We start from the raw sequence: 27,603 nt of genomic DNA, 5'->3' as shown, positions 1-27,603 counted from the left end.
AAGGACAAGTGTGTCCCACGGCCATGTGCTGATGAGGATGCACCGTGTCCACGACCAGCACTGTTGCCTCTAGACACAAAGCCTACTTGCCCTATTATTGGCTCGTGACTGTCTGCCTCACCTTGTTGTCCTTCCAGACATACTAATGGCCTGCAGGGAGATGTAGCTGCACAAAGCTGGGAGGTATATATATATATACACTGATTATACTGCAGCTAGCAGAATCAACTGCCTGCCTGTAGTATTATTAGTATGAGAAAACCAGCAATTGTCTTCAGTTAGCTTTAGTTGCACACTGTGCAGAGGACACAGTACACTAACTGAAAATACTTCAGCTCCCTGCCTTTGCTATTAGTATGGGAACACCAGCAATTGTATGCAGGTAAGCTTTAGGTGCACACTGTGCAAAGGACACTAAATAAAAATACTGCAGGTCTCTGCCTGTATTTTTATGAGAACACCAGCAATTGTATTCAAGTAAGCTTTAGGTGCACGCTGTGCAAAGGACACTAAATCAAAATACTGCAGGTCCCTGCCTGCATTTGTATGAGAAAACCAGCAATTGTATTGAGTTAAGCTTTAGGTGCACACTGTGCAAAGAACACTAAATCAAAATACTGCAGGTCCCTGCCTGTATTTGTATGAGAACACCAGCAATTGTATGCAGGTAAGCTTTAGATGTACACTGTGCAAAGGACACCAAATCAAAATACTGCAGGTCCCTGCCTATATGTGTATGAGAACACCAGCAATTGTACTTAGGCAAGCTTTAGGTGCACACTGTGCAAAGGAAACAGTACACTAAGTGAAAATACTGCAGCTAGCAGAATCACCTGCCTGCCTGTCAGTATATTATGAAGAGAATAACAGGAATGGATCTAGGTAAACTGAATACAGTGTATAAATATATATACAACACCTGGGATGCATATAGATCCTCTACACACTGTAACTGAAGCTAACTGACTCGCCTGCCTGCCTCTAACTCAAACTAAATGACACCGTCTATCTCTGTGTCTGTCTAACCACCGCCGCAACACACTACACAAGGCCGCCACAGAGGCGGCCTTATAAAGTGGGGGGCATGTACTAAACCCCCTGAGACATAATTGGCCAAAGCCACCCTGGCTTTGGCCAATTATGGCTCTCCGTTTTTTTCTGCGCTGTGATTGGCCAAAGCATGTGGGTCATAGTGTATGCTTGGCCAATCATCAGCCAGCAATGCACTGCAATGCCGCAGTGAATTATGGGCCGTGACGCGCTACTCAAATTTGGTGCGAACGACTCATAATGTTCGAAATTCAGCGAACGGTCGAACAGCTGATGTTCGTGTCGAACTCGAAGCTCATCCCTACTCCTTAGGAATCATAATACCTTCCAAAATATGAAGATGATCAGTTGTATCTCTAGTGTAAGGGTAGAATCGTGACGTGGGGTCTTAAATAGTGGTCTATTAGTCTACTGGCTTTTTCTGTACAGTTCCCCATGCCAGGGACAATTGGTCTCCCTGAGGGATTTCTTACATTTTTACGAGTTTTCGGGAATGTATGAAAAGTCGCCGTAAAGGCATGTTTGATAAAAGATTTTTTGCTAAATTGACCAATTATGTCTGCAAATATTTTCTTGCACCATTCTCTGTTTTTCAATATGTTATAGCACTGAGGACCACATTTCCTAATTTATCAGAGGGTTTAAAAATCACCACATGATTTGTCTACAGATCAGTGAGATTTCTCCTTCTTTTTGGTTAATTTTAAATCTTTTATTATATAGGGGAGTGGCTAAGACATGGCACTGTAAAGGCTTGCCTTAAGAGAGCTCAGAACCCTGTGTGCCTCTCCTCATCAAATAGAGCCAACTACAGAAGAGCCATCTTCATGCCCAAGGGCAAAAAGGGACCTAAAACCCCATGGAATCACTCCAGGGAAAACTAGCTTTGTTTTCCCTCCCCATCACCCTTGCCTCCAGATCTGCCTCAGTCCCAAATGTGGTGCCGCTCTGGGAGAAAGATCAAATCGTTGCCACACCAGGTATGGCGACACTCCTTTCCGCCTCTCTGCCGACTTACAATTTTTCCCTTACCTCCAGCTCCTGCCTTTCTTCACAATCGCCAGTGTCTGCTGTACCCCAAATATCACTAGAACATGTGGCACTCTCCAAAGGGGAATTGAGAGAGCTCTTCAATGGCTTCAAAGCTGACGTTGTCAATCTTGCTGCCTATATTGAAGGTGTTCTCCAATGGGAAATAGAAAAGGTTTCTACCACAGTATCACAAATTGACTCCAGGATCTCCATTACTGAACAATCTCACATCACCAAGGAAGCCTGGGTAACTGCACTGGAGACCGCACATCAAGGCTATGTATAGACACTGGCCCAATGGCGATTAGCAGTGAATCTTAGAAAATACGTTATGGTGTTTGCTTTCTAAAAATGTGGTCTTTTGGGTATTTCCACTGCCCTGGTGTTCCAGGGTGTCAAGTAGCAAGAGCCCAGCCCTAACGAGTAGCTCTTTTCTTTCAGTGCTCAGAAGCTGCTGAACTGTCGGTTAATTACCAGCCACGCGTTACCACAGTGACTCACCTGGTAATATTAACCTGTCTCATTAGTCCAGCCTACAGCCAGACCCTTTTTGCTATTTAAGCAGATTAGCTCATTTCCTCCTTGCCCTTGCATGGTCTATGACAGTTTTTCTCAACGCCAGCCCTCAAGGCACCCAAACAGGTCATGTTTATAGGATTTCCCCAAGATGAAAAAGCTGTGGTAATTACTAAGGCAGTGAAACTGATCAAATCACCTGTGCAAAATAATGGTAAGCCTGAAAACATGACCTGTTGGGGCGCCTTGACGACTGGAGTTGAGAAACACTGGTCTATGATCTCTAGTGCATCCTTCCTGGGCTCCTCTGTATGACTTGGCCTGGTTTACTTCCCTTCCGATTCCTGATTTTTGTATGGACTTCTGGTTTCCTGACCCCGGCTCATCCGATTACCTGCTCTGGCATCCAAACCCTCGCTTCTGTTTTTGACTATGTTCCTGAACGATGTAATTTTTGTAATTTCATTAAAAATGTGATTTTGACTGAAATGTGTCTGGTTTATGATTCCTGACATTGCACAAGGGCCATGAATACAGAAGATACAGGCAATCCACCTAGTTGTATCATTTTTTTCCAGATTGGATGAGCAGGACCACCGCATGGATCAGTTTGTCATAGCATTGCAAACGCTCCTGATTCAAACTGCTCATCTGGATCCTCACACTCTGGCTGCTCCAATACAACCAGTGTTGTAAGCCATCCCTGCTGCTGCTCTTGTTCAGGCAGCCGTCTCTAACGCTACCACTGTAAGAGGTATGACTGGTTCTGCTCCTCTTCCCCAGCGTTTTGGGGGTGATCAAGCTCACTGCAGAGGGTATCTCAACTAGGTTGGCACAAGAGGCAGCAGAGGGTGGTTGGAACAAACAGACTCATAGCTTCTTTGTCCCATGGACTCTCTGGTCACATTAAAGATGAGATTGCAGCTCGAAATATACCTAATCTTGAGGAGTTGATCTTGTTTGCCATTCTCATAGATACCATACTCCAAAAGAGACCTTCCTTTAAAGTGGAGCTCCACCCACTTTTACAAGTTGTCTGCATCCTCTGCTGCTCTGTCCCCTTATGCCAATTTGGCATATCATTTTTTTTTTTTAAACTCACAGGGCCGAATTCAGATAGATTTGTCTATCTATCTGCTGGCGTAACGTTACGCCCCCGTAATTAGGGCGGAAGTTCTGTATTCAGAAAAGACTTGCGCCCTATGTTACGGCGGCGTAACGTATGTCGTCTGGCGTAAGCCCGCCTAATTCAAATGTGTTTGATGTGGGCGTGTTTTACTTAAATTCACTTTGACCCCACGTATTTGCCGTATTTTACGAACGGCGCATGCGCCGTTCGTGAAAAAAATCCCAGTGCGCATGCTCGAAATTACGCCGCAAAGCCTCATTGGTTTCGACGTGAACGTAACTTACGCAAAGCCCTATTCGCGAACGACTTACGCAAACGACGTAAAATTTTCAAAACTCGGCGCGGGAACGATGTCCATACTTAACATTAGCTACGCCTCATATAGCAGGGGTAACTTTACGCCGGAAAAAGCCTAACGTAAACAACGTAAAAAAATGCGCTGGCCGGACGTATGTTTCTGAATCGGCGTAAATACCTAATTAGCATATTCCTCGCGTAACTATACGGAAGCGCCACCTAGTGGCCAGCGTAAATATGCAGCCTAAGATACGACGGTGTAAGACACTAACACCGGTCGGATCTTAGGGAAATCTATGCGTAGCCGATTCTCTGAATCAGTCGCAAAGATATGACGGCCTGCACTCAGAGATACAATGGCGTATCTGGAGATACACCGTCGTATCTCGTTTCTGAATCCAGGCCACTGTTTTACAGCTCATTTCCATTGTTTCTGGCCGTGGCCTGAGCTGCCCACGGACCGATATGCCTCCTGGGACATGTTTGTCATCAATCCCAGGAGGCAACAGGCATCCCTTAGTGCTGGATCAGAGATGGGAGCTCCATGACTGGCTGAGCAGCATGTCGTTTATCCACAGCCTACTAGAAACAGCTGCTGCAGGAGGCCAGACACAGTAAGAGAAACGCCGACATGAGAAGGAGGGGGAGTGGGGGAGTTCAGAGGAGTCTCTGATTGTTATGTGAGATGATTGGGAGTCAGGGCTGGCTCCAGCATAAGACACAGTGCCCTGCACGTGAGGAAGAATAGTGTCCACTCCACATGTCCTCCTCCTGTCACACTGTCTCCCCCCCATGTCTCTATGACTCCCCTCCTGTCACGCTGTCCCCCCATGTCTCTATGACCCCTTTCCCGTCACACTGTCTCCCCCCATGTCTCTATGACCCCCCCTTCTGTCACGCTTTCTATCCCCATGTCTCTATGACCCCTCTTCCTGTCACACTGTCTCCCCCCCATGTCTCTATGACCCCCCTCCTGTCACACTTTCCCCCCAATGTCTCTATGACCCCTCTCCTGTCACACTGTCTCCCCCATGTCTCTATGACCCCTCTCCTGTCACTCTTCCCCCATGTCTCTATGACCCCTCTCCTGTCACCCTCCATGTCTCTGACTTCCCTCCTGTCACACTGTCCCCCATGTCTCTATGACCCCCCTCCTGTCACACTGTCTCTCCAATGTCTATATGACACCCCCCTCCTGTCACACTGTCTCCCCATGTCTCTATGACCCCCTCTCCTGTCACACTGTCTCCCCCATGTCTCTATGACCCCCCCTCCTGTCACACTGTCTCCCCCATGTCTCTACGACCCCCCCTCCTGTCACACTGTCTCCCCCCATGTCTCTATGACCCCCCTCCTGTCACACTGTCTCCCCCCATGTCTCTATGACCCCCCTCCTGTCACACTGTCTCCCCCCATGTCTCTATGACCCCCCTCCTGTCACATTGTCTCCCCCCATGTCTCTATGACCCCCCTCCTGTCACACTGTCCCCCCCATGTCTCTATGACCCCTCTCCTGTCACACTGTCTCCCCCCATGTCTCTATGACCCCTCTCCTGTCACCCTCCATGTCTCTGACTTCCCTCCTGTCACACTGTCCCCCATGTCTCTATGACCCCCCTCCTGTCACACTGTCTCTCCAATGTCTATATGACACCCCCCTCCTGTCACACTGTCTCCCCATGTCTCTATGACCCCCCTCTCCTGTCACACTGGGGGGGTAATGCAATTTGGTGGAGGGCAATGTGATTTGGCGGGGTGATGCAATGTGCTGGGGGCGATGCAATTTGGCGGGGGGCAATGCAATGTGCTGGGGAGATGCGATGCAATTTGGCGGGCAATGCGATTTGGTGAGGGACAGCGATCTGGTGGGGGGTGATGCGCTGGGGGCAATGCGATTTGGTATATGATTTAGTGGGTGGGCGATGCGTGGGGTGATGCAATAAGCTGGGGTGATGCGATGTGGTGGACGATGCGATTTGGTGGGGGGCAGTGATCTGGTGGGGGGATGTGATTGCTGGGGCAATGCGATTTGGTGGGCAAGGAGCTGGGGTGATGCGATTTGGTGGGGGAGCTGCGATTTGGTGTGGGGTGATGCGATCTGGTGGGGGGATGTGATTGCTGGGGCAATGCGATTTGGTGGGCGAGGAGATTGGGCGATGCGATTTCGTGGACAATGTGATTTGGTCAGGTGCGATTTGGTGGGCGATGCGATTTTGTGGGCGATGCGATTTGGCCAGGGGCAATGCGATTTGGTGGGCAATGGCGATTTGGCGTGGGGTGATGCAATGTGCTGGGGTGATGCAATTTGGTGGGGGGATGTGATTGCTTGGGCAATGCGATTTGGTAGGCGAGGAGCTGGGGTGATGCGATTTGGTTGGCAATGTGATTTGGTGTGGGGTACTGCAATGTGCTGGGGTGATGCGATTTGGTGGGGGCGGCGATCTGGTGGGGGGGATGTGATTGCTGGGGCAATGCGATTTGGTGGGCGAGGAGCTGGGGTGATGGCGATTTGGTGGGGGCCATGCGATGCGCTGGGGGCAATGTTATTTGGTGGGTGATGCGACGTGCTGGGGCGATGCGATGCAATTTTAACGATTATCTATATAACATAGAGAAAACACCAAAACACAATTTTACAACATTATTATGTGCAGTTTAAACTTCATAAAGTCGTCTTCAATACATCTAGATGCATAAATGAATTGTGTTGCTAATTATTATTATTTATTTAAATGAAAAGCCGTACAGAAAAAAGTGGGATGGCAACTTCCTCTGACACTGCTGTTGCTATGGAAACCTGACCTGAAACCTATTACACTTCTTGTGCAGCACTGAGCGTGTGCGAGATCGGCAAGCATGAAATCCAGGAAGTAATACAGTCTGGCTTCAGATTCCCACACTTAAGATGGCCACAGTCTAATGCTAGTTTATAAACTTTCAAAATGCTGTAATAACCTAACAAAAAGAACTTTAGTTTGCAGACTAACTTTACTTTAAGAATACATTAAGCTTGTGTATTATAGGGGTATTTCTATTTAAAAAGTGTAATTTTGGCCGGAGCTCCACTTTAAGGAGTGCTTGTGGAGGCCGCCTGTACATTTGGCTCCAAGCTGTGCATATCCCCCCATGCCTCCCTCACCTACCATGCCTCCTGGGCCCAAGTGCTTTAGTGAATTAAAGCCCATGCAGCTGTCCTTATTCCGGCGAAAGGTTCCAGAAGAACCGAGAGCACCAGAGTCAAAACTCATGGGGGAAGAGATGGGCCAAGAGGGGAAAGTATATGACAAACCCCCTGCACACAAAAAGTGAGGGAACGGGAACAGGCCACAAAAAGGCCACTGAAAGAACACAGCCAAGGATGAAATTTGCCCCCAAACGGTGCTTTAAAGCAATTTTTAGACCCACTCTAAGCTGTAAAAACAGCAGGACCCTGGACACCGAGTACATCCGTGAACGTCACTCCATCCCTACGCATCAAGACATGTAGGCCTGCCAGGTGCGGCGATAGATCCTCCGGAAGACGACTACCGTGCCCTCAGCATTGTTGAGATGACCGAGTCAGACAGACGCCGGTCACATAAAGTCTGGCTTCCAATAGCCATGTTGAGCAAGTCAGTGACTGTACAACAGGAGGAAGTATGGGACCTCGAGACAGAGACCTCCTGCCCTGGCACCCTCAGCTACCAGGCGCCCGATATCGGCGTACCAAGGACGTCGAGGTCAATCTGGAGCGATTATAATCACCGGGATCTCCTCAGCCTCCACTCTGTGGAGCAGCCGAGGAAGCAACTACAATGGAGGAATGGCAAAAAGTCGCTGATACAGACCCCACAGGGCCACCAGCGCGACTTACGCATCTGTACCAGATCACTAGACATGGCCACTAACTTCGACACCCTTGAGGTGAAGACGAGCGGCCAGGAGATCCATGCCCTGTGAGGCTCACCTCCTGCAAGGGAGCCGAAACACCCCAAGCACAAAGACCTGGTCCAGCATCTGGCGACTCCAGTAGTCCGCCTGCCAGTATACGATATGATGGTAGACCGAAGCCACGGCCGTTGCGTTGAAACCAGCTGAAACCAGATCGGACGACCTTGCAACCTCCTCGACCACAAGGAGAAGCATAGCCTGATCGCCTAAAATAGTAGGACAATGAACGGTAGACAGCACCTGGTATTCCCAGGCGATCTCCCACCCAGGCACTAGCCAGGTCCGACCCTGGGTAGCTATCAAGACCAGACGAGCGCGGGTACATTCAGGGAGGTGTGGTCGTAGGTCCACGCAAGTCCAGCGACTCAGGGCCGACTGGACCCTTCAGGTTTGTGAACCACCCAGGTTCACAACCTGTGAGCTGGCATCCATCGTAAACACTGACCCCGAGTGTGGAACTGGGCATACAGTACCGCCTTGAAGGAGGCTACCCACAGGCCCCAGACCAGCAGGCACCCGGAGAGAAGACCGATTGCGTGATGCCAATACCTTCACCGCAGACTGAAGAGTCTGCAATTTCTCCAGGGGAAGAAGGACCTTCGTCACCGAGGAGTCCTAACCCTAGATACTCCAACGCTGAGTCAGAACCTAGCATGCCCAGGATTTGAACTCTGGGTCGCACACATGGAGGGCAGGCTTGCTGCCACAGAGCTACACCTTCTGGCCTAAACGTTTAACACCCACCCGAATCTTCGAAGGGTCTGAATGGGAATAACACATCCACTAGGTCTGAGACAGAAGCTGCTCTCAGAAGAAAGTCGTCCAAGTAGCCGATGAGGCAAAGCCTCGCTGTCCCAACAAAGTTAGGATAAGTGCGAGCTCCTAGCTGAAAACCCATGGTGCTGACACCAGATCAAAAGGGAGGGCCACAGGCTAACAGAGACCCTCTCTCATCACAAAGCACAGAACAAAAAAAACACTGTGACATGCGCAAAATGGGACATGCATGTATGCGTCCCTGATGTCCAAGGACGCCAGGACGTCCCCCGGATGGAGCACAGCTACCACCGAACGAATGGATTCCATGCGGAATTACCCAACATTTACAAAAGGTATTTAGGGCCTGAGGCCCATAGAAAACCCCAAACCTCTCATCCTACAAAAAAGGTAAAATTACCCCGCAGCTTAGCAAGTCCCACACTGCCCAAGGCAGACCGACCGGCTGGGAGAGAAAGACGCGAGGAAAGAACTTTGTTCTGTGGATAGGAGGAAACCCTATCTAGTACTCCGAAGAGACCACCTCGCAGACCCACTGGTCGGAGAGCATGGAGGTTTCACCGAATTGTGAACCTGCAAGCCGCCCCTCCCACCTAGAGACAGTGAGGGAAGGCTACATACATTGGCAGGATTTGGGTGCCGGTGTGATCGGCTTACGCAACCAGGTCGGATTAGTCCCCCAGCTGGGCCTTTGACGGCCTGGGAGGGTTGCCCCTAAATAATACACACACATAGTGTGTATGTATTTTTTGTAGGTGTATGCACACATGCCTTTGGAGGAAACCGGAGTACCTGGAGGAAACCCACGCAGACACAGGGAGCGACAATGCAAGCTCCAGGCAGATCAGCGTCATTGTCCGGATTCTAACCAATGACTCTCTTGCTGCCAAGTAATGGAGTTAACCACTACACCACCGTGTGCATAAAACTATTCTGAAACAGAAGCCCTGGATAACAAGGGCGCAGCATTCAATGAAGCATCACAGACCTATATGAGGCCCTGGACCAGCTGTTTTGCTAGCCTAATAACTTGGGGAGAGAGTGGGTGCTCCTCTACTGTCTGGTGCAAAATGCTGACTCCGTGAGTTGTATACAGCACTAGGGGTCAGGACTACTCCAAGATGGCCGCCGAGCGTTCAGAACGCGGCCACAGGAAAAATGGCCAACTGCAATGTAAGCTGCGCCATAGCGCGGCTACGACAAAATGGCCGCCAATGGGAGTTTTCAATGTAATTGAAAAACCTCCCAAAAAATTGCACCAGCGCCGACAGACCCCAGAGTAGTGGCCATAATAGGCCGCAAGTCAGACCCGAGCATGGTAAACATGGAACAGGTCAGTACTTCGGATCTCTCGCAATAGGGAGAGTGGCCACCTATACATGACACCCGGAGGGTCCACCACTGGAGAAGAAGCCCACCTTTTGAAAAGGCTCTCCTCAAAGGGGCATTGAACCGCCCGGCGGTGAGGGACTACAAAAGCCCTCAGCGGCTGTTCTCATTCCGCCTCTTAGAAATGATCAAAGAAGGGCACAGAAGGAAAAAAAAAACCTACACAGAGCGGTCTGATTTGTGTGATCCAAAAAAGACCGAGCCCTCGGCGGAAACCAAGCTGCACTATCCAGCTTAAGAGAGTCCCTTGCAGCAGTGATAAGCGCACCCATAAATGCATTATCCTGCTTTTATTTTTTTTTAACTACCCAGGTACCTGGTCCATGGCTCCATAACAGAGCATTCCCCAGGGGATAGCGGAGGAAGGGGGCACTTTTTTACCGCCCGTCCACAGTCCACCCCCACCCTGGCACAAATGTGTCCAGGACTAACAATAAAACCTCTGTGGGAATTCCAGGTGCTAACACCTGCTGCCACCACCAGCATGTTGGGGAAGGACCCAGATACTGACTCCAAATATTAATAATATTTACATAGTGTGTATGTATAATATGCACACCTGTCCTTACAAATAAACAAAAGCTCCTAGAGCCCTATTCAGGGCCTCTCACACACTTGCTGCGCTAATCAGGGGTACCCAAGGGACTCACCTCAGGAGGAGACTGCCCATCGCTGCCGTCCGCTCTCAGCACACAGCATGTGAGAGGAAAAGAACCGTGAAGTAACTGTGCGGCATCTGCAGGGACCTGTGTGCCAAATGGCAGCAAACTGTTGCGTTTAAACAGGAAAAGCCTCCTAGGGCTTTTTAACAGTGAAAAAACCCTCACAGGAAAGCCCCATACACAGGCAAGACAACACGGTCCCCTCAGGAAGGCCCCCTGACAGTTTAGCAATGCAGCAAGGGAAAAGGAGCAGGGAAGGGAGGAGAAGAGGACCCCCGAACCCCAGGAATGCCCAGCCGTACACAACCCACTGAAGCGGGAGGGACTGTACTTACCTGTCCGAGCGAGGACTCGCTGACGCATTCCTGACAGAACTATAACCGCAATGGAGGTAGCTGTCGGCCCGGTCCACTGTGAGTGAGACAACACCACAGCCCAGTCATATGTGGACCTCGGAGCAAAGATCACCGGCCACCCCAGGAGTCATGGGGTATGGCTTGGCAGACCCAGCCTCTTTGCAAAGGTGTGCCCACGCTTGCTGGTCGGACTGAGTAGACTACAAGGATCTATATTATCCAGCCTGTCTCTCAGCCAACAGTTGAAAGAAGAAAAAGTTAAATAAAATACAATTTCTCCTCAGGGCGCTGGGCCCAAAGGGAGCCATACTTCCTTCTCCTTGCTAGGCAGAACGAAACTGAGGCTGAATGCTGCAGTGAGGAGGGTAATGTCTGGAGGGACCGCCCCCTGGGCAGGGCTGTTCAACTCTGTTAATGTAACATGTATTTAATGATCTAACATGTTTCTGCCTAGTCCTCTCCTGTAAACAGGGAACATAACATAAAATACAGTGCAACATTTGGCACCCGGGGCAGATCCTATATCCTTAACCAGTTGGTAACCGCACTATAGCCAAAATACGGCTACAGAGCGGTTCCTTAACTCTAGGAGGGCGTCAATGTACGTCCTCCCAGAGAGTGAGCTGTGCGCGCCCGAGCGGGCGCGCACACGCGATCGCCGGTGCTCGCCGGGTCTACGGGACCCGCAGCAACAGCACTCGCGGTAAGGAGCCAATGGAAGCGGCTCCTTACCACGTGATCGCGCCGTCCAATGACGGCGCGATCACAATTGTAAACAAACCCTGCGGCTGGGTCACCTGCAGGTCATCTCTCTCCTCTCCTCACACCGTTGCAGCGTGAGAGAAGAGGAGAGAGATTTTTTTGAATAAAAGTAAGTGCAAGCAGTGCCCCATCTGTTCCCCAGCAGTGCCATCTGTACCCCAGGCAGTGCCATCTGTGCCCCACTAGTGCCATCTGTGCCCCACTAGTGCCATCTGTGCCACCTGTGCCCCACCAGTGCCACAACAGTGCCACAACACTGCCACATCAGTGCCACAACACTGCCACATCAGTGCCACAACACTGCCACATCAGTGCCACATCAGTGCCACCTGTGCCCATAAGTGCCACCTGTGCCCATAAGTGCCACCTGTGCCCATAAGTGCCAATCAGTGCCGCCTGTGCCCACGAGTGCCGCCTGTGCCCACGAGTGCTGCCTGTGCCCACGAGTGCCGCCTGTGCCACACCAGTGCCGCCTGTGCCACACCAGTGCCGCCTGTGCCACACCAGTGCCGCCTGTGCCACACCAGTGCCGCCTGTGCCACACCAGTGCCGCCTGTGCCACACCAGTGCCGCCTGTACCAAACCAGTGCCGCACCAGTGTCATCTGAGCCACATCAGTGCCGCCTGTGCCCATCAGTGCCACCTGTGCCCATCAGTGCCGCCTGTGCCCATCAGTGCCGCCTGTGCCCATCAGTGCCACACCAGTGCCGCCTGTACCAAACCAGTGCCGCACCAGTGTCATCTGAGCCACACCAGTGTCATCTTTGCCACATCAGTGCCGCCTGTTCCCATCAGTGCCACCTGTGCCCATCAGTGCCACCTGTGCCACACCAGTGCCGCCTGTACCAAACCAGTGCCGCCTGTACCAAACCAGTGCCGCACCAGTGTCATCTGAGCCACATCAGTGCCGCCTGTGCCCATCAGTGCCGCCTGTGCCCATCAGTGCCGCCTGTGCCCATCAGTGCCGCCTGTGCCCATCAGTGCCGCCTGTGCCCATCAGTGCCACCTGTGCCCATCAGTGCCACCTGTGCCCATCAGTGCTCATCTGCACCCCACCAGTGCTCATCTGCACCCCACCAGTGCTGCCTGTGCCCCACCAGTGCCATCTGTGCCCCACCAGTGCCATCTGTGCCCACCAGTGCCACACCAGTTCCACCTGCACCACTGCAGTGACGCCTGTGCCCACCAGTGCCGCCTGCTAATCAGTGACCCCAGAGCCACAGCAGTGCAACCAGAGCCACACCAGTGCCACATTTGCCCATCAGTTACACCTGCGCCACTGCAGTGCCACTAGTGCCCACCAGTGTTCTGCAGTCCAGCCTCACTAGCCACCAGTATGGCAAAAAAAATTCTTACCACGGAGCAGGCCTTCCAGAAACTATGGGCGTCTGATGACAGCTGCGAGGAGTCTCTGTCCGATTCCGATTCGGCCTATGAGCCCGTAACAGGAAGCGGGTCTGATACGGATTCAGAGGAGGAACCTGTGCCCGTTAAAAGAAGGCGTTCTGGCGTGGAGCAGCCTACTACTAGTGCAGTGCCGTCCACCTCGCGAGCAGTGCCGTCCACCTCGCAAGCAGTGCCGTCCACCCCGCAAGCAGTGCCGTCCACCCCGCAAGCAGTGCCGTCCACCCCGCAAGCAGTGCCGTCCACCCCGCAAGCAGTGCCGTCCACCCCGCAAGCAGTGCCGTCCACCCCGCAAGCAGTGCCGTCCACCCCGCAAGCAGTGCCGTCCACCCCGCAAGCAGTGCCGTCCACCCCGCAAGCAGTGCAACAAAGGTCAGGCACCAGTAGGGTGTCCTCTCTGCCCCAAAAGGATAGGGGCCATGCCAGCCTTCCCTATGGCCTTCAAAACCCCCTGTGGCTGCCTTCGAATTCTGGAGCATCAAGTATCCCCCCTTTCACCGCCCAACCAGGTGTACAGGTGAACACCGATAATTTTGACATGATTGATTTTTTTCATTTAGTTTTTACAGAAGAATTATTGTCATCTATTGTGGCCCAGTGCAACCTCTACGCTCAGCAATTTATTGTAAGCAACCCCGATTCCAGCTATGCCCGCCCCTTTCATTGGAGAGACCTGACCGTAGAGGAGTTTAAAATATTCTTAGGCCTGACCTTCAATATGGGTCTCTCAAAAAAAAACAAAGGGTACTCCTATTGATCTACCAAAGCCATCCACCACATGCCCGTCTTCTCATCCCGTATGCCCAGATCCCGATACTTTATTATTCTACGATTCCTCCACTTCAATGACAACACCCAGTGCCCTCCCCGAAATGACCCTGCTTTTGACAAATTATTTAAAATTCGGCCACTTCTAAAAAAAAATTCTGAAAAATTCCCCCAGTTATATACCCCTCAACAAAATATATCAATAGATGAGTCCCTTGTGAAATCCCACGGCAGGCTGGGCATCAAACAATTCATCCCCAGCAAAAGGGCCCGATATGGGGTGAAGATGTACAAACTGTGTGACCGAGACACGGGGTACATCTACTCCTTCATTGTATACGAAGGGAAGGACTCCCAACTACATCCCCCCGAATGCCCCGAATACATCGGAACAAGTGGAAAAGTCATCTGGGAGCTCATCTATCCACTACTTGGAAAAGGATACCACCTTTACGTGGACAATTTTTATACCAGCTTGCCCCTGTTTAGAAATCTTTACCGGAGAGACACCCCAGCATGTGGCACAGTGAGAATAAACAGAAAGGGCTTCCCCCAAAAATTGTTGAATCAGAAGCTGAGATGAGGAGAGACGACGTCTTTACGGAACCAGGAGCTATTGGCTGTCAAGTGGAGGGACAGACGAGATGTCCACATGCTCACCACCATCCACAATGACACCTACGTGGAAGTCCCCAAAAGAAGCGGCCCAGTGCAGAAACCATCTTGTGTCTGCGATTACAATTTATTTATGGGTGGCGTAGACTTCAATGACCAGATGATTGAACCCTATCTTCCCTCCCGAAAATCCCGTCACTGGTATAAAAAAGTGTCCATTTACTTTTTCAGTTTGGCCTTCTATAACTCTTATGTTATCTACAAAAAAGCAACACAGAATCCCGTTCCATATCTACTCTACCAAGAAGACGTTATCACCGCCCTTTTGTTCCCTGAAATGCCACCAGACATTCTTCGCACTGATTGCGTGAGCAGACTTCACGAACGGCACTTTCCTGACAAAATCCCCCCCCCGTCGAACAGGTGCAGCCCGTCAGAAGAAATGCCGGGTGTGCGCCAGAGGAGGAGTCAGAAGAGACACAACAGTTTATTGTCCCGATTGTCCCTCCCAACCAGGCCTCTGTTTAGGTGCATGTTTCCGCCGTTACCACACTATTGAAAATTATTAGGTAAACAAAATTCAAATTCCCTGTCATTTTCCTCCACACCCCTTATGCCACTGCACTCTACATACCTCTGCCTTCTCCGGAACCGACCCTGGACTGTTATACGACCACGATTTTGCCTAATGCTAAAAATACCTCTGCTTTCTCTGGAACTGACCCTGGCTTGTTATACGACCACGCTTCTGCCTAACGCTTAACTGTACCTACCTCTGCCTGCTCTGGAATTGACCCTGGACTGTTTGACCATGTTTTTTGCCTGCCCCTTGGATTGATCTTTTACCCTGCTATGCTAGTGGGAACACAGGGGTCTCACACATGTGAGGGGCTCCAGAATTGTTTTTCTGGATGAAAAAACTAATTTTTTAGTTTTCTCATTCCCAGATTAGGGTCTGGTTGCCCGGAGGCTTCAAAGAGATTTGGGTGGGAGAAGCCTCTACCCCTGTCCCCATTCTTTCCTGGCCTTACTACCAGGACCAATATTTTGGCACTGCTGGCTATGTACCGACTATGAACAATATTCCTGCCTGCTGCCTGGACAATTCCATTCATTGTCGCTGACCACGTCCCTGCCTGCTGCCTGGATCAGGGCTCTCCTCCTGTGGACAATTGCACTACTAAAAACACAGGTAATCCTTTTTTTTTGTACCCATTACTCAGCAGAATGTATTTTAGGGTGTAACTCTTGGTATGTACATGCTGTGTTAGAAATATGAAGGGCCTTCAAAAATGTGATAGATTGTAAGGAAATTGGATGTGTAATTTGTGTCCCTACAACACCTGATGGTGCTTCTTGGATGTTGGGTCTCTATGTGGCCAGGCTGTGTAAAAGTCTCACACATGTGGTATCGCCATACTCAGGAGGAGCAGCAGAATATATTTTGGGGTGTAATTTTTGCTATGTACATGCTATGTGTTGGAAATATCCTATAAATGGACAACTTTGTGTAAAAAAAATGCGTTTATTTTTTTTCCACATTTTCCAAAAACATCTGCAAAAAAATGAACTGTTTAAAAGACTCATTATGCCTCATAGATTATACGTTGGGGTGTTAGCTTTCCAAAATGGGGTCACTTTGTGGGCGTTTCCATTGTCCTGGTGCTCCAGGGCCTTCAAAAGTGTAATAGGTGGTTGAGAGATTAGATGTGTAATTTATGCTCCTAGAATGCTTGAAGTTGCTACTTCGGTGTTTGGCCTCTGTATGTGGCCACGCTGTGTAAAAGTCTCACACATGTGGTATCGCCATACTCAGGAGGAGCAGCAGAATATATTTTGGGGTGTCATTTGTGGAATATACATGCCATGTGAGAGAAATAACCTGTTATAATGACAATATTGGTATGAAAAAAAAAAAAAAAATCTTAATTTTGCAAAGAATTGTGGGAACAAATGACAACTTCAAAAAACTAACTATGACTCTTACTAACTACCTTGGAATGTCTACTTTCCAAAAAGGGGTCATTTGGGGGGTATTTGTACTTTATTGGCTTGTTAGGGTCTCAAGAAATGAGAGAAGCTGTCAGTACTTCAGGTGTGATCAAATTGTTCAATTTTCAGAAATTGGTACCAAAGCTTATAGACCCTATAACTTTCACCCAGACTAAATAATATCCAAATTTTTTTTTTTTTTTTTACCAAAAATATGTAGCAGTATGCATTTTAGGCCAAATGTATGAGGAAAATTACTTTTTTACAAAATGATATGATAGAAATGAAGAAAAATTCATTTTTTTACAACATTTTCGTTCTTTTTTCATTAATAGCGGGAAAAAAAAACGCAGAGGTGATCAAATACCACCAAAAGAAAGCTCTATTTGTGGGAAAAAAAGGACAAAAATTTCATTTGGTTACAGTGTTGTATGACTGAGTTATTGTCATTCAAAACGTGAGAGCACCGAAAGCTGAAAATTGGTCTGGTTATTAAGGGTGTTTAAGTGCCCAGTTGTCAAGTGGTTAAAATGTAAAAACACCCCTTTGTGCCTCCCGCATACCTCTGTAGCCTTCAATATCTCTGTCACTATTGTGTACCCCCTCTCCACAACTGCACATCTGGACCGCTTTACATTACACAGCACCTCACAGCTCTGGACCCCTTTACATTACACAGCACCCTGCACATCTGGACCCCTTTACATTACACAGCACCCTGCACATCTGGACCCCTTTACATTACACAGCACTCTGGACCCCTTTACATTACACCGCACCCTGCACCTCTGGACCCCTTTATATTACACAGCACCCTGCACCTCTGGACCCCTTTACATTACACAGCACCCTGCACCTCTGGACCCCTTTACATTACACAGCACCCTGCACCTCTGGACCACTTTACATTACACAGCCCCCTGCACCTCTGGACCCTTTTACATTACACTGCACCCTACACCACTGGACCCCTTTACATTACACAGCACCCTGCACCTAAGGACCTTTTTACATTATACAGCACTCTGCATCACTGGACCCCTTTACATTACACAGCACCATATACCACTGGACCCCTTTTCATTACACATCACCCTGCACCTCTGGACCCCATTACATTACACAGACACCCCCCAACAGTTCAGACCCCCCACAGTACAAACACCCCTATAGTGCAGACCCCCACCCCCCCACAGTACAGACACCCCTACAGTGCAGACCCCCACCCCTATAGTGCAGACCCCCACAGTACAGACACCCCTACAGTGCAGACCCCCATCCCCCACAGTACAGACACCCCTATAGTGCAGATCCCCACCCCTACAGTGCAGCCCCCCACAGTACAGACACCCCTACAATACAGACCCCCACCCCCCACGGTACAGACACCCCTATAGTGCAGACCCCCACCCCCCACAGTACAGACACCCCTGTAGTACAGACCCCCACTCCCCCCCACAGTACAGACACCCCTACAGTGCAGGCCCCCACAGTACAGACACCCCTATAGTGCAGACCCCCACCCCCCCACAGTACAGACACCCCTACAGTGCAGACCCCTACAGTGCAGACCCCCACAGTACAGACACCTCTACAGTGCAGACCCCCACTCCCCCCCCAAAAAGGACAGACCCATAATCAATAACTTAGTCAGATAAGCGCGGGACATGCAAAAAACTGGTCAGGTGACCGGTCCCCTTCCCCTGTGTAGAAAGGAGGAGGAGGGGGAGGCGGCTTTACTCGGCGGAGACAGTAAAGCGCTCTAGTAACAGCTCGGCATTGCTAGGCAGACACTGCCGAGACTAAACAGAGCCGCGCGCGGGAGAAGGTTGGTGTCACTCGGCTCGCACCCCCCTCCTTGCAAAGCCACTACAGGCTCTCGGTTCTTCCTGTCACCGCCGTGGTGCAGCGGCTTAAACCCACCCACAACCAACACTTGGTTCTCTCTTGTCGCGGAGGGGGCGCCTGCCTGCCTGCGCTGCTCGAATCCTGCAAAGGGAACGGGCGTTCCTGCGGTCAAAAAAGTGCAGGGACGCCGTTCCCACGCGTTCCCGCAGGACTCGAGCCCTGATGCCTATGCCGTGTGTGATAAATAACTAAAATATGACAATTTTGTCAAACGTATTTCTTATTTTTTTTTTAAATTGTGGGAAAAGTTACAACTTCAAAAAACTGACTATGCCTCTTACTAAAACATTGGACTATTTTCCAAAAAGGGGTAATTTGGGGAATATTTGTACTGTCCTGACAATTCAGGGCCTCAAGAAATGACATAGGCAGTCAGGATTGATCAATTTTCAACGATATGTAGCATAGCTTGCAGACTCTCTAACTTTCACACAGACTAAATAATAGCAGATAGCTGCCATAAACCCAGTATCCTCTTCAACGTCGGGCAGTCTGCTATCAGATAAAAGTTGTATTAGCAGCAGATTCGCCGCAAGATCACTTTTATTGGGGGAGGGAGAGGGCCCCGCTCCCCTGTGGTCTCTGCCACTTACCGTCAGCCGTCAGTAGCGGCGGAGAAGATCGGGACCTCTCTTCTCACAAACTGGATGCCGAGTGAGGGAAAGATGGCCTCCGCTCGGCTCCACACCATTGGATGGCGGAAGCGATGTCAAACGTCACTTCTGCCCAATGGTCTTAAAGGGGAATTTATTTATTTTGAATTTTTTTTTTATTTAATTTGTTTTATTGCATTTTAGCGTAAATGTTAGATCTGAGGTCTTTTTGACCCCAGATCTCACATTTAAGAGGCCCTTTAACCACTTAAGGACCGCCTCCTGCACATATACGTCGGCAGAATTGCACGGCTGGGCACAGGCATGTACAGGTACGTTGCCTTTAAGAGCCCAGCCATGGGTCCCGGTCCGAAGCCCCGTGACCGCGGTACCCGATCGCTGCCGGTGTCCCGCGATCGGTCACAGGTGTGTGTAAACACGCCTTCCCTGTTCTTCACAGTGGCAGTGTCATTGATCGCCTGTTCCCTGATATAGGTAAAGACGATCAATGACGTCACACGTCCAGCCCCTACAGTTAGAAACACATATGAGAAACACATATGAGGTCACACTTAACCCCTTCAGCGCCCCCTAGTGGTTAACTCCCAAACTGCAATTGTAATTTTCACAGTAATCAATGCATTTTTATAGCACTTTTTGCTGTGAAAATGACAATGGTCTTTGGGACCATTGTCATTTTCACAGCAAAAAGTGCTATAAAAATGTGTCCAAATTGTTCGATGTGTCCGCCATAATGTCGCAGTTATGAAAAAAATTGCTGATCACCGCCATTAGGAGTAAAAAAAAAAGTTAAAAAAAAATAATAAAAATGCTATAAAACTATCCCCCAATTTTGTAAACGCTATAAATTTTGCGCAAACCAATCGTTAAACGCTTATTGCGATTTTTTTTTACCAAAAATAGGTAGAAGAATACGTATCGGCCTAAACTGAGGAAAAAAAAATTTTTTTTATATCTTTTTTGGGGATATTTATTATAGCAAAAAGTAAAAAATATTGCATTTTTTTCAAAATTGTCACTCTATTTTTGTTTATAGCGCAAAAAATAAAAACCGCAGAGGTGATCAAATACCACCAAAAGAAAGCTCTATTTGTGGGAAAAAAATGACGCCAAATTTGTTTGAGAGCCACGTCGCACGTCCACGCAATTGTCAGTTAAAGCGACGCAGTGCCGAATCGCAAAAAGGGGCAAGGTCCTTAACCTACATATTGGTCTGGGTCTTAAGTGGTTAATAGGACATTCCTTTTAATAGGAATAAAAGTGACCCAATTTTATTTTTATTTTTTAAAAAGGACAGTGTCAAAATAAAAAGTTAAATAAATAAGAAATCTAAAGCACCCCGTCCCGCCGAGCTCACACACAGAAGCGAACGCATACTTAAGTCACGCCCGCATATAAAAATATCAAATCACACAAGTGAGGTATCGCCAAGATTGGTAGAGCGAGATCAATCATTTTAGCACTAGACCTTCTCTGTAACTCCAAACTGTTAACCTGTAGAAATTTCTTAACGTCGCCTATGGAGATTAAGGGTCAAAGTTTGTCACCAATCCACGAGCAGGCACAATTTTGAAGCGTGGCATATTGTGTATCAATTTACTCGGTGTAACATTATCTTTCACTTTATATAAAAAAAAATTTGGAATAAACTTTACTGTTGCGCTTGTAAGACCGCTGCGCAAGTATTGCAACGACTGCCATTTTATTCTCTAGTGTGTCTGAAAAAATATATATATATTGTTTGAGGGTTCTAAGTAATTTTCTGTAAAAAAATAAATAAAATGATTTTAACTTGTAAACACCAATAGGTAGATTCAGTAAGAGTTAGGCAGGCTTATCAGTAGATAAGCCGACCTAACTCAGAATCTACGCCGACTTATGTTTAAGTGTATGCTCAAACAGAGATACGCTTAAACATATCGAAGATACGACGGCTTGCGCCGTCCTATCTTAGGTTGCAATATTTCGGATGGCCGCTAGGTGATGCTTCCATTGCGGTCGGCGTAGAATATGTAAATTAGTAGATACGCCGATTCACGAACGTACGCCCGGCCGCCGCAGTACATTTACGCCGTTTCCGTAAGCCATTATCAGGCCTAAAGTTATTCCATCTATTAGATGGAATAGTAATGTTAAAGTATGTCCGCCGTTCCCGCTTCGAGATTCGAAATTTTTATGTCGTTTGCGTAAATCGTCCGCGAATAGCGATTTACGTCGTTTACGTCCACATTGAAATCAATAGGCCCGTGTGGCGTACTTAGCCGCAATGCACACTGGAAAATGTAGGCGCCCGGCGCATGTGCAGTAGAAAAGACCCGCCAAAAATGTAAGGTCAAGCCTTATTAACATAAAACACGCCCCCTTACACACATTTGAATTCGGCGCCTTTACGCCCGCCCGCTTTAGGCTACGCCGTCGTAACTTAGCAGGCAAGTACATTGTGAATCATGTACTTGCCTAGCTAACTTACGGCGGCGTAGCCTAAACACGCTAAGCTACGCCGCCGTAAGTGTAGGCACATCTACCTGAATCTACCTACAAGTCTGTAAAATAGGCCTGGCCCTTAAGTGGTTAATTTACTCAGTAACCATGAATAAAATGGGGTTCTGCGCAACATCTCACACAGTCATGGTAAGTGAAAAAATGTGCAAATAAATTAAAAACAGTTTACAACAAGAGAGCTCGCAAGCTCAATAATAATGAGTGAATGGAATGACAAATAAACAAATAAAATCAATAAATGAGTGCAGCAAATTTAAAAACGAGCGGCGTCCACGGCGCCAGCTTACGTCACTCCAGGTGTACGTCCGACCGTCCAATCCCTGGCGCCGTGGACGCCGCTCATTTTTAAATTTGCTGCACGTTCTTGTATTATTGTTTTGATGTAAGCACAGGTTTTTTCACACATTAAAACACCCCTGAGCCTTACAGTATTTCACGATTGGAGCCTCCTTCTGTTCCCTCTTTTTTATTTTGGTCCGAGCATTGCCTGGATTAGCTGAGGGACGTGTATCTGTGGTTCAGGAGGACTGGCTGAGATCATTCATAGAAGATTGCCACTGAGGCTCATAGTGAATGCTCCTTATTACTGATTTTGAGGTAAGAGTCCTGTGAGCCTAGGGAGGGATGTGTGCATGCATCGGTAAACAACCCTTATCTCACTAAGTGGAAATTCGGCAACATCGGCAGTTCCATTTGGGCAGCCTCTTGATGTCACTGAATATATGACTATTTGGCACTTATCACTTTATTACCCTTTTTGTGATACTGTCACCAATTTTTTATGATATCACTTATTTATTCACTCATTTTGGGACTTTGTGAGAGATATATATTTGTTTTTTCAACACACACATTGAGCTTGGTAGCTCTCATTTATTGATTTTATTTGTTTATTTGTTTATTTGTCATTCCATTCACTCATTATTATTGAGCTTGCGAGCTCTCTTGTTGTAAACTATTTTTAATTTATTTGCACATTTTTTCACTTACCATGACTGTTTGAGATGTTGCGCAGAACCCCATTTTATTCATTTCCACATTTTGTGTACTGTAAACACTTTTAGGTTTTGCTGCACTGCAATTTTGTTTAGGATTATTATTTATTAAGGGTCCCTATTAGCGCAAAAGCACTTGTCACTTTACTCAGTAACCATGGTAAACATCACTAAGGTTACTCGGGTTGCCCTCCTAAACAAAACAATTGAAAACATTCCTAAGCACACTTAACTGCTGATCCATTGTATATTCTTAGTGGCTAGAACGATTGGTACAGCCTGGAAGAGCTCGATTAATTTATCGTTGCTGAAAAGTAAATTTACTTGGATCATGCTTAATAAAAAAAATATTCAGTGTACTTAAACAATCATTTTTCAATAAGGTTTGGAATCCCTGGTACTCATTTCTAAATTTGCCATCAGACTAGGGGTGGGTGTGTGGCTGGATTTGGGTGGACTCTTAAATGGGTGGGTTTCCTTCCCCTCTCCTCATTTCTTCTCCCTAATACAAAATAGTTCACTGTTCTAGAGCATGTTGCTCAGATTTTTTATGCTTACACATGACTGTATACGTTACCTTTTCATGTTTACATAGATACAAGTACCAACCCTGTCTTTCCAGCTAAAACTTACGTTAGCGGAAATCATTTCAGGGCCTAATTCTGTAATTAATTTCATATAAGTTACTACCCCCCCCCCCCCCTTTCCTGTCCAAAGGACTCTTGATTGACACATATTCATGTATGATACTTGGAATCTATCTCCAACCTTATAATTGCTATGTCAGGCATTATTATATACTGTATACTTCTGAGAGAACCATCAGATGTGTTGTACCTGTCTCTTTTGAGCTACTGGTAATTCTCGACTACTGTTATGTACTACTGTTATATGTTCTATTACTTTTACATATCTAATAAAAATGAATGAAATAGAATTTATTTTATTGATGGGTATAGAAATAATACTAATATTAACTATTATTTTTTCTCCATCTGGCTTTCGTCCCAGCAGGAGGTTAGGTGAGGTGGTGGCCCCCCAAGTTCTTGGTCCTATGACCCAATCTATGTGAAATAAATTGGGCTTCACGAAGAACCAAAACCCACAGTAAACATCCAACAATTAACAACTATCTTGCAGAATTGTTAATATATATTATCAATTCTGCAAGTTCGTTATAAATTGGTAATTGTTGAATGTTTAACCGTTTAAGGACCGCCCACGCCATATATACGTCAGCAGAATGGCGCGGACAGGCATTATCACGTACCTGTACGTGGCCCTTTAAATGCCTGCCATGTGGCCGCGAGTGCGCCGCCACACTCGCGACCCTACCGCCTTCCCAGTGAGTCGGACCGCGGGTCCCGCAGACTCGATCGCTGCGGGGATCCCCGCCATCGTCTCACGGAGGTATAGCGGGGGGAGATGCTTGTGTAAACAAGCATCTCCTTGCTCTGCCTAGTGAGAATGACACTGATCTCGGCTCCGTGTACTCGGAGTGGAGATCGGTGTTTCATTCGACAGAGCCCATCCCCCCTACAGTTAGAAACACAATGCAGGGAACACTTAACCCCTACAGCACAATCTAGTGGTTAACCCTTTCACTGTCATTTTCACAGTAACCAGTGCATTGTGTGCCTGCCAATAGTGCCGTACCCATCCCACCCCCCAAACCTCATCAGCATACAAGACAATAGATCAGGGCTCACAATTTCAAGTCCTGAGCTCCTAGCCAGGCCTTAAGGGTTACTCGCCACCAGTTGCCCCAACCGATCCCTACCCTGCACTGCCCCTAATCACGCCCTCATAAATTATCTCATGAAATTACATTTAAATGTTTTATGCAGAATTAAGCTACAAAAATAATTAACAACTTTATCAATGCAGCCTCACCTGTGTCCACCATTGCAGCCTCACCTGTGCCCACCATTGCAGCCGCAGCTTACCTGTGCCCACCATTGCAGCCGCAGCTTACCTGTGCCCACCATTGCAGCCGCAGCTTACCTGTGCCCACCATCGCAGCCGCAGCTTACCTGTGCCCACCATCGCAGCTGCAGCTTACCTGTGCCCACCGCTGCAGCTTACCTGTGCCCACCATTGCAGCTGCAGTTACCTGTGCCCACCATTGCATCCTCAGTTTACCTGTGCCCACCTTTGCAGCCTCAGTTACCTATGCCCACCATTGCAGCCGTGGCTTATCTGTGTCCACCATTGTAGCCACAGTTACCTGTGCCCACCATTGCAGCCTCAGCATGGAGAAAGAGAAAAGCTGCGGGATTACAGAGCGGATAGCTGGCCGTTACAGCCAAGTTTACATTACAATTGCCTCCTCTCCTCTCCGCTCGTGGTTACACATAGCCCCGCCTCCTGACCCCGCTCCTGTGATAGACAGAATGCCAGTCCAATGCTAGGACGTGTTCTGTCTATCACAGACGTGGAATCAGGAGGCGGAGCTATGTGTAACCACGAGCGGAGCGGAGAGGAGGCAATTGTAATGTAAACTCGGCTGTAACAGCCGGCTATCCGTTCTGTAATCCCATGGCTTTTCTCTTTCTCCATGCTGAGGCTGCAATGGTGATCGATGGGAGATCGGCTCCCGATCAATCCCGCATGCCGGCGGTACTGACGCCCCCCTCCGAGGCAGCCAAGCTCCTCACCAGAAACAATTTTCCACTCGCAAAATGGGAGTAGGCGAGTGGAAAATTTGAGGGCTGTAATAGATAATACATTTTGTACAAAAGATAAATATATAACTATATTACTGAATGCTGCGGGCTACGATGGTAGATTGTGAATTCATTGCTATATGTCAACCGATGCTGCATCCACCTAGGTAACCCCCAAAGGTGGATGCAGCATTGGTTTGATGTTGCATCTGTCCGCCGGCGCCTCTTCACTGAGAATCGAGCGACTGAACATCGCAGATGGCTTGGTTCTCTCAGCTCCCTGAGCAGAGTGCTGCTGCCTGACAATCAGCAGCTCTCTGCTCTGCTCCTCCACGCTCACAGGAGCATTGAGAAGTAGAGGGGAGCGTCCATCTCAGCCTTTCAGCGTCTCGCTGAGAGGCTGAAACTGGTGTCAGTCAAGGCACTTGGTGGATCCAGACTCCCAGAGGACGGATCTGTGTGGCTTCAGCGGAGAGCAGACTTCAGACCGCCCTCTGCTGAAAACAGGTCACAGGAGTGCAAAACGAATTGAACTTCTGTGACCCATAGGAGAAGCCCAGCCAAACGAGCTCAGGCTTGACTTCCCCTTTAATAATGAAGAAAAAAAAGTTATTGGTAACAAAAAAGCTATTGTTTTTAACCTTTATATTCGTTTATGAAAAAACATGAAATCGTAACATAGTTATAGTTAAAACAATTATGTTACAATGTATTATACAATTATGTATTTTAGGTTTTCTATTTAACAAAAAGTTTATTCAACAATTCAACAATAAAACTTACCTGATCTTTACAAATTTTTCCAACAGAAAAATATTTGGACATTGGACTAGAAAATATTAAACCAGAAATGGCAGCAGCTGGTGACATTGCAAGAGATTCTGTAAGTGTTATACCTACAAGGAAAATAGAACAGCAAAACATGAATTATTACTTGTGTGTGTCACTATACACTATTATTTATTTATTTATTATATTTTAAACTAATAATGACTAGATTACTTTTTACAGCTATGTTGCTCTCTGCTTACTGTGTGTTCATAAAGAGCATATCAGCGTGCTACTGAATTCTGCATCATAAGGTTTTAGAAATTGTCATTTATCGCTATGGAGATGCGGACTGCACCCAGGTGACAACATCACATAATACTGTGGCGGGGGAGGGGGATAAGCCACCCTTATGGCAAGACCGGCGGTACACTGATGAGCAGCAAAGAACTACAACTCCCAGCATGCAGTGTGGCTTTGCGCTGTGAGCAAGCGGGTGGGTGGCCCCTCCTCAGAGCTCTGTCTGCTACTTTTTAGAAGGAGGATTATGAAAGTGAGCTCGGAGTGTGGCCTGAGTGAGGCCAGCGTTAACAGGAATGGGTTGGTCTTAAACTTTCAAAAACGGATGCTTCAGGGCGTGGTTTAGATGGCAACGGGAACAGACTTGCTGTGCTGAAGCGCCTGGCCTGGCCTGCTTCGCTCAATTCCACCGCTGCTACCTGCACAAATATGGGCAAACCCAAGAAATGAAAGGACGCCAAGACCCCGGGTCACAATACCAGATCTTCCTCGGCACCCCCGTCGCTCATCACAGAGTATTTCTACCAAGAAGCTCCGGCAGGACATCACGCGGCCAAGATGGCGCCGGCCTTGTCCACCGTAACCACCTCTTCTGCCCTCACCTCTCCGGGAGCCGGGACACACCGGTATGGCTCGGAGGGGGACCTCAAGTCTGTCTATGCTTCTGGTCCGCCCGCCAGCTCTCGTTGGGGCCCACGCCACCTTAAACAAACACCTGCTGGATAGTTTCTCCCAGCCGTTCCCTCTTAGCCTCATGGAGCTCCCGCCATCCATGCCAGCTCATATCGCCCAGCCATCCCCATCCTGAGACTCCTCCACTCCTGATTGGGACCCACGCTCCCTTCCACAGTGATCCCAGTCACATAGGGACAAAGCATCCCCGTTTTCCCCACACCAGAGGGAACAACCTCATGCCACAGCATCCTCCTAATTCCCACAACCCTTGGGACACCTGTGGACCCATCCCCATTCGGGGCGTTCGCAAGGCGCTTTCACGAAGGCAAAGCACAAGCCTAACGCACCCTACCAGTCACTCCTGGCAGGCTATCCCTTGTTTGCAGCCTGTTCAGCCCCAACACTAGGCGCTCCTGCCCATGCTGCAACGGATTCGGACACTGACCCTGAGGCTTATACCTCCTGGCGAAATGATGTGCATGCCTACAAATCAGGA

At 48.3% G+C, this 27,603-nt stretch overlaps 1 protein-coding gene across 2 annotated transcripts in view; it reads right to left on the bottom strand.

Annotated features, from left to right (window-relative positions):
• MTR (5-methyltetrahydrofolate-homocysteine methyltransferase) overlaps positions 1–27,603 on the bottom strand; it is a 1,155,773-nt gene that overhangs the window by 36,079 nt on the left and 1,092,091 nt on the right. For both annotated transcript variants that reach the window (XM_040350739.1, XM_040350741.1), the window contains one exon: positions 26,148–26,260. In XM_040350739.1, the coding sequence (XP_040206673.1) occupies positions 26,148–26,260 (113 nt within the window). The remainder of the gene's footprint in view (positions 1–26,147; positions 26,261–27,603) is intronic.

The sequence above is a fragment of the Rana temporaria genome, chromosome 4, assembly GCF_905171775.1.
Source record: "Rana temporaria chromosome 4, aRanTem1.1, whole genome shotgun sequence".
Taxonomy (NCBI): Eukaryota; Metazoa; Chordata; class Amphibia; order Anura; family Ranidae; genus Rana; species Rana temporaria.
This window is presented reverse-complemented; position numbering and strand designations above follow the sequence as displayed.